Below are 8364 nucleotides of genomic sequence, written 5' to 3' on the forward strand. Positions count from 1 at the left end.
AGACTGACACCTTTTAGGAGTGAGTACCTGTGTCAGGAAGCGTTTGCTACGCTGGTGGCATCCTGATCCGATGTTACTAATTTGTTCAGAGTCGCGACAAAAAGCAGCAGCTGGACCCCGACAGCTTGAACTCCCATTTCACATCTTTGCCGGTAACAAAAAGCCTGAATTGGTGTTGGGTCTCCCTTTCCTTTTCTCACGCCTCTCTCAAACCATACGACGGGCTTTACCCTGGTGGCCTGTGCTGAATCTCTAGGGATATTTCTTTAATTTTCAAGTAGGCTATTTGTTCTGCCGCTTTCTCCGAGAAACAGAACTGTTTTCACCCCTCCTAATGCAGGAACCTGAACCCAGCAAGTGCTTCACACAGAGAAGGCCGGCTCTTCCTATGGTTGGCCTCAACTAGAAAGAGGTAAGACAGAATGCAGCATGGAGGAGGGGAGAAGAACAGAAGGAGAAAATGAAGGAATATTTATTCCTCTTTGTCCTGCAACTTTTCTTCCTGCACCATGATTTTTTCTCCTCACACAAAAATACAACCAAAAAAGACAGGACCACTGTATCGCAATGACCACTCCCCGCTCCATGACCGACCATTGTGTCAACCATATTAAAAATAATTATGAAATATTGCTTGCCTTTCATGCCAAAGCTCTGGTGCTTTTTCCATAAGCATTTTTAATTTCATCAATATTGAAAGATTCCTCCCGCCGCCCCATTATTTTCTTACTTGGTTTTTCTATACACAAAGCTTTTCCTCAGATGTCCTGCAGTGGCATATCGAACATCTCCAGACTTTTAACCTACAGGAGAATGCAGTAGTCATGAACTATTCTTAATATTTATATAATTCTCCCTGTACAGACGTAAGCCTGGACCAACATTTGCTCTTTTGTGTCATTATAACGGCTATTTGCCTTTTTGTTCTCGGCATTTGTTGCTCTCTATCATGTTAGCTTTCATAATCCCTTTCCCTTTGTTTAAAACAATCTCATGGCCTTTGCACCTGCTGGTGGTGCTGAACCGTAATTTATTTGCTTTGCTTGAGAGATGAAAGTGGAGGCAGCAGCATCAGGTCTCAGCGTTAAAGAAATGCAATCATTTCATCATTGTGCATATTTCCAGATTACCCTTATCTTCCTAGTGGAGGTTAGTTCATTTGAACAAATGGGGCACTGCCCCCCCCCAATCTCTGTCTGCCCTCAGCCAGCCAGCTCCCTCACTTGGCCACCACCAACCTGCCTTCCTTCCTGATTTCTGCCCCCCCCTAAAAACAATTTTTATTAACTTAGCATAATTTTTACAAAATCGAAACAAAGTATTACAATTACATACATATATCCAAAGTTCTCAATAATGTTGTTAATGAAAAAGAAAAGTATAGAAGAAAGAAGAAGAAAAGAGAAAGGAAGAAAGAATAAGAAAAGGAAAGAAAAGTTAGGAAAAGAAGAAAAGAGGAAGAATTTCTTCCAAGTTTATTCTACATATATTTCAAAAAGTAAATAATAATAAAATTTCATTGATTGACTTCCACCACTTACACTGCACTTCCTATAAACATTTTGAACAAAATTGTATCGGTTAATCCATATTTTATTTTCTCCCATAGAATCCCACATAAATGATCAGATCACTAAATTCTCTGGATCCCTCACAAGTCTACTCTAAACACAACCGAAACCTTGTATTTGATCCTTGTCTGCATATATAATCATTTAAACATTTCCATTGTTTCTGAATTATACTTTTTGGTTTTTGTCTTATTAAATTAGTTAACTTTGCTAATTCTAAATATTCGCATAGTTTGTTCAACCATTCCTCTTTGGTTGGGATGTGGTTTTCTTTCCAATTCCTTTGCCTTCCTGATTTCCTCACAACCAGTTCAGAGGATGCCACTGCCCATCAGATTCCTCACAACACACAACATTCGCCACAATCAATTTCTCTCCGGTAGTTTCTGGAGAAATGCTGCATTTTGAGCCTCTCCACCCCCATGGTTCACCCCAGACACTGAGGTCCAGCTCCAAGGGGCCTCTGGCGATTCCCTCCCTGCAAGAAGTGGAACAAGGCAGAGTTCTTGGTAGTGGCGCCTGCCCTGTAGAACAACCTCCCATTAGATGCCAAGGAAATAAACAACTATCTGACTTTTAGAAGACATCTGAAGGCAGCCCTGTTTAGGGAAGTTTTTAATGTTTGATGTTTTATTGTGTTTTAAATATTCTGTTGGGAGCCACCCAGAGTGGCTGGGGAAACCCAGCCAAATGGGTGGCGTATAAATAAATAATTAATAAATAAGTTGTTGTTGTTGTTGTTGTTGTTGTTGTACTTTCCATACACACAAGAATTTCCACATGACCCACAACCCCAATTGCACAGGGTTCCAGGGTACATGGAAGCCTCTGTGTGCATGTGCCTTTTGTGTTGAGAGAATGCATGTGGCATTCTTCTGAAGAGAGCATGAAAGGCTTCCAATAAAGGTGAGGTTTTAATCTGCAAAATGAGCACATTTTTATATATAAAAAAACCCAACACAACACCATTCTGCATCTTCAAGCATTTAGCCCACTTCCCCCATGCCAGTTGAAAAGCAATAGCAGCAGCAAAAGACAACAACACCCTAGTGTTGTGATATAAATGGGAATGTTTATTTAATGGCACTGTGATGGCAGTGGCATACATTTTGGTTTCTGAGCAGTGGTTGAGCAATGGATGCCCACCTTAGTGTGGCATCCTCCGGTCCCTATGGTAGCATGGCTTCTGCGCATTGATAGAAGAGGCATCTTGATAGAAGAGCTCTCTTCCTTCAGGAGGCATGCTTTCTTCAGAGAGCCTCTCTTTAGCCCTGACAGCCACAATTTCCTGGATGATATCCTCTATTTCATTCACTGTTAAGATCTCTTTCTCCGCCTGTAGATATGAGGGCCCTGGAGTTGGCAATTGCTCCCGTAAGAGTTGCAGATCCCATTCAGTATTTGGCTGGATGCCCTCTGGAGCACAAAGGTCAGACAATTGTTCCCTTTTTATTTCCGCTTTTCCCTCCTCCAAATTCCCACCTGCTAGCATTTCCTCCCCTCCCCTTTTATTCTGCTTTTGTTTCTTCTTCACTCTATCTTCTTCATCGAAGATTTTCTGAGCCACGTCCAATATACTGATCCACTGAGGAGAGTAAGAAAACTTTCTCCATTTCTTTGAGGGCTCCTGAAAAATGCCAAGCATACTTTCACATATAGGGTTAATGGGAAACACTTCCATGGCCCTTATAAGCAGTTGTGATAATTTCAGGTGGAGCATATGGATGCATAAGTTTACCATTATAAATTCTACTCCTCAACTAAAATGATCAGAGGTGACGGCTCTCTCCATTATACTTGGCTTGTGAGTCTCCCAGGGCAACTGGTTGGTTATTCTGGGAGAAAAAGTGTCAGATGATATGGATAATCAACCTAATCAAGCCAGACTTGGGCAGGTGTGGAGGACTCCTTGGTCCTGAATGGGGTAACTGTGCCCCTGAAGGACCAGGTGCGCAGCCTGGGAGTCATTTTGGACTCACAGCTGTCCATGGAGGCGCAGGTCAGTTCTGTGTCCAGGGCAGCTGTCTACCAGCTCCATCTGGAACGCAGGCTGAGACCCAACCTGCCCATAGACTGTCTCACCAGAGTAGTGCATGCTCTGGTTATCTCCCGCTTGGACTACTGCAATGCGCTCTATGTGGGGCTACCTTTGAAGGTGACCCGGAAACTACAATTAATCTAGAATGCAGAAGCAGTAATGTAGTCTAGCCCCAATTTATTCTTAGAACAGACCAAATTAACGTCTCCCTGCTTCTGTTATTCTCACCATTAAAGGAATTACAACCCTTGGTGTTAGTTTTGCCATTTTGACTTTCTTCAACTCCACAGCTGATTGTGATTCTTGGAGAAGATCTGCAATGAGAAGAATGAACATGACGCAGAATTAGGAAATTGTCATTTGCTTATTTAAATGAATATTTGCAGATGCTTACGGAACAAGATTATGAAATGCAAAGCAGCATGTATATCTGTGGCTTAGATACACATAATAAAATCCATGGCTTAGATCCATGTCACATCTCACTTTTCAATAGGGATGAGTGAACCTGCTAACCCCATTAGTTTGGCTCGGGATTTTTCCAAATCCCAGCTTCCCTAAATTGTCTCCTCCGTTTTCAGGATATCGCAGTTATGTAGCCCAAACCCCTGCCATTTGCATCTGAGCTTTCCCCATTGCATTTAGGCTTGCCAGATCCCTACCAACTCTACTCCCTAAATGGCAACATTAACATTCCTTGCCTCATACTGGAGAAACAAGCAAATATAAGCTGTTGGTTCAGGCAGGGTGGTGAAGCCAGTATACAGTTCAACTATGTACAGATGGTTACTCAAACTAGCCATTTTACTCTCTGTAACTATTTAAGTTTGTGTTTTGTGAGTTACAACAACAACTACTACTACTACTACTACTACCATCACCAGCAGCAGCACTACTACTACTACTAATAACCTGCCCTTCACCCTAAGGTCTCAAGGTGGGTTACAACCAGTGGTTTTTTTTCTTTAAAAAATGTTTAGGGGTATTCTCATTTTGACTCAAGAAAATCACCATTTTATAGTTCAAATTGGGAAAAATAAATACAGTAAATGGACAGAAGTACACAGATTCACAAAATGTTTAGGGGTATGTGTACCCCTGTGTATCCCCAGAAAAAAGCACTGGTTACAAAAATTAGAACACAATACTAAAAACAGTTCAAAGCTATTTACAATTTACAATAACGTACAATTAGGTACTTGTCTCCATTTCATTTCCCTCTCACCTGAGTGTTTACATCTCGCCTCCCTCAAACAATGTGTAGATAAATCTGGAACTCAAGGTAACTCTTTGTATGTTTGATGAAATGGACTGTAGTCCACAAAAGGTTTTGCCTTAATAAATTTGTTAGCTAGTCGTTCAGGTGTTGCAAGATTCTTGGTTGTTTCAGACCCTCCAAGTGTCTCCATTTTCCAGGGACAGTCCCAGATTTACAGAAGTCATCCCTGTTTCTGATTTGATCCAGGAATGCCCCACTTTTCCTTAGGACATCCCTATTTTCATTGTAGAAATGTTGGGTGTGTGTGTGTATGGAGTCATCCGACCCCCAAGCCATCTGAATCCAGGCCTGTATAGGGAAGTTTTTTTTGAAGTTTTGAAGTTTAATGTTTTATTATGCTTTCACGTATGTTGGAAGCGCCCAGAGCGGCTGGCGTAATCCAGTCAGGTGGGTGGGTATAAATAGGAAAATATTATTAATAATATTATTATGGAATAGGACATCCCTATTTTCATCAGAGAAATGTTGGAGGGAATGTTGTATTTTGCTGCAAGAGCTGGAAATTGGCTACCCCTCTGGGGAATTATTTCACCTTGGCATTTCAAGCCGCAAGGCACTTTGTAATAATAATTGGTTTCCTCTTGAAACCAGTTCAGGACTTAGTAGTCCTTGCCAATTCCCTCTGGTCACTGATACACAAGGCAACTTCCCAGTGCTACGCCACAACTCTGGGCCCAAGATCTTCCTATAGCACACTTGTCTGGTGACACATGTTTTAGACACACAGTAATGGGCAGGGACACACTTAATAACAAAACCATCTAAGGATGTGGCCTAGGGTCCTCATGTACTTTTTCACATTGCCTGCTTATGCCTAGAAGAACCCACAGAAGGTTTACATGGGCCACAGCTTAGCATTTCCCACAAAAGTTATTTTAATAATAATAATAATAATAATAATAATAATAATAATAATATATTTATACCCCCGCCTATCTGGCTGGGTTTGCCCAGCGACTCTGGGTGGCTCCCAACAGAATATTAAAAACACGATAAAACATCAAACATTAAAAACTTCCCTAAACAGGGCTGACTTCAGATGTCTTCTAAAAGCCAGATCGTTGTTCATTTCCTTGACATCTGATGGGAGGGCGTTCCACAGGGAGGGCGCCACTACCAAGAAGGCCCTCTGCCTGGTTCCCTGTAACCTCACTTCTCGCAGTGAGGGAACTGCCAGAAGACCTCGAAGCTGGACCTCAGGCTGAACGATGGGGGTGGAGATGCTCCCTCAGGTATACTGGGCTGAGGCCGTTTAGGGCATTAAAGGTCAGCACCAACACTTTGAATGGTGTCTTTCAGGACCGGTGTTATATTGTCTCGTCGGCCACTCCTAGTCACCAGTCTAGCTGCCGCATTCTGGATTAATTGTAGTTTCTGCGTCACCTTCAAAGGTAGCCCCATGTAGAGCACATTGCAGTAGTCCAAGCGGGAGATAACCTTGTGGCCACAACAGTGTTTTCAACACTCTAAGTCACCTAGACTTGCAGCTGATTTTTTCCCCTGGGCCTGCCAGAATATGTTGGCTGACTAGGTTGGGGTTGTTATTGGGTTGTTGATTTTATTTTGAATATATATATAGAGAGAGGGGGGGGAGAGAGAGGGAGAGAGAGAGAGAGAGAGAGGTTTTATATTTTGATTTTGTTCTATGATTTGCCCTGAGACCTCCGGGCATAGGGCAGTATATAAATTCAATAAATAATAATAATAGGTTGCACATTGTTAAACACCCCCCATAGGCACGCCTAGCTCCAATTACACACAAGAATCAATAAGGTTATGGTTCTACCTACTAATGAAAGGAAGGACTGGTTCCAAGGGAGCTGACCTCTGCTCTTCATTTTTCTTCTCTTTGCTCATATGTGAATTCTGCCTTTCTGTATGCACATCAACAAAATTGATAGGTGAACGCATAAATACTGCTTTCTGACTGCAGATCAGATAATGGAGTGGGGGGGGGGTATCCATGAGGAACAGCAGACCTTTAGATTTGTGCATGAGAACCAGGGAGATACACAGTGGATGCTAATGCGCCTCTGAGAAAGGGATTTTGCCTTGTTTGGAAGTACTAGGGGGGAAAGGTCAACTGTATACATTGGATCCAAACAGTGGCCTAGCGTTGGTTGCCGGCACCCGGGGCAGGCTTGCACACCAGGGGGGGGCATGTGTGTCATGCAGGGGGGTGACAGCCCAGCCCTCACTACTGATGCTGCCAGAGTGACCCCATCCCCGGCAGAGCAAAGTGGGATTATGCTGAGCCACCTGCCTGCCCGCGCGGGGGGGGGGGGGGGGAGCCTGGCTAGCCAATGCAGCCCTTTGCAAGTAGGGATGCAAGGAAAATTTCCACCTGTCTCTCCTCTTGCTAAGTGGCAGCAAAGCTTGGCTTCAGGAAGGAAGCCAAGTGTAGAAAACTGCCTTATCTTACCAACCCCAGCTGCCCTGCCACGATATTTTACTATGTTAAAGGATGCTTGTAATAAGGCTTGTTGTCAGCTGTTGCTATTTGTGCATGAAGAGGAAAGGTTCACCTGGAGCTATGACTATGCCCATATTACTCTCTTTCCGAAAAACATTGGTACCTACCTACCGCTAACAGCAAGGGTTGCCTCCAAGGAATCTGCATGCGGTCGTTCTTTCTTCTCTTCCTCATTCTCATGAAGATCCAGTTCAGCATCTATCTATTCCTCTGTCAATGCAATAACAGATTTTTTTAGTCTCCTTCAAAGGGGTTCAAATGGCAGGTGCATATTTTTAAATGTTGATATGTATACATAGATGTATGCTCTCTATTATAATACTGAAGGCCACATATTTTCATATTTGCACAAGGGGTTATTTAACTGGGCTGGTTTTTGTCACCAGGAGGAGGAAAGCATTATCTCTAACCACCTGCTTTCTCGCACTACCTCAAATGCCATCCCTACTCTGGGGTTGTCAGCTTATGAATCTCTGGGCAGGACCCCAAATGGACCAAGCAGTGAAACCTGGCGGTTCAGGGTTAGAACCAGGAGGGTTCCAGTGTGGTTAGAGGGCTGAGGCTGAAAATCCCCACTCAAAACATGAATCTCACTGGAATGACCTCACTGGAATGACCTCACAGGAATGTTGTAAGGATAAAAGGATGGAAGAGAGCCCTAGCCAGGGCATCCTGAACTCCTCAAAGGAAGGAAGGGATAAAACCAGAGCAAGCAAACAAACACATTCTAAAAATGGTACCTGGCACACTGAGGCAGAGCCTGGCGGAATTTGGCCAGTCATGGTGGGGGCCAAATGGGGAAAAAAGGCATTGTTGGGCCAACTCTGGAGATTCCTGGCTGTTAGAATGCAGTTTTAGTGCTTGGACAGACTAGATAACAAATGAATGCTTAGCAACCAAAACCCTCCTACTGATGCAAGCTTCTTAGAGGCATGACGGCGGAATGGAAGCTAGATGAGGCGGACATTCAAGGAGGTATTACTGTACCAGCACTTGCTAAGTT

General features: G+C 43.3%; 1 protein-coding gene across 1 annotated transcript; it reads right to left on the minus strand.

Annotated features, from left to right (window-relative positions):
• Window positions 1-2718: 2718 nt before the first annotated feature.
• Window positions 2719-7559, minus strand: LOC118082791 (uncharacterized). The gene is made up of 4 exons (XM_088667436.1): window positions 7469-7559; window positions 6679-6762; window positions 3838-3923; window positions 2719-3198 (listed from the first exon to the last, which is right to left on the minus strand). Exons 1-4 carry the CDS (start codon window positions 7557-7559, stop codon window positions 2719-2721), a joined length of 741 nt encoding a protein of 246 aa, XP_088523562.1.
• Between the last annotated feature and the right edge of the window lie 805 nt (window positions 7560-8364).

The sequence above is a fragment of the Zootoca vivipara genome, chromosome 3 (assembly GCF_965207765.1).
Source record: "Zootoca vivipara chromosome 3, rZooViv2.hap1.1, whole genome shotgun sequence".
Classification (NCBI taxonomy): Eukaryota; Metazoa; Chordata; class Lepidosauria; order Squamata; family Lacertidae; genus Zootoca; species Zootoca vivipara.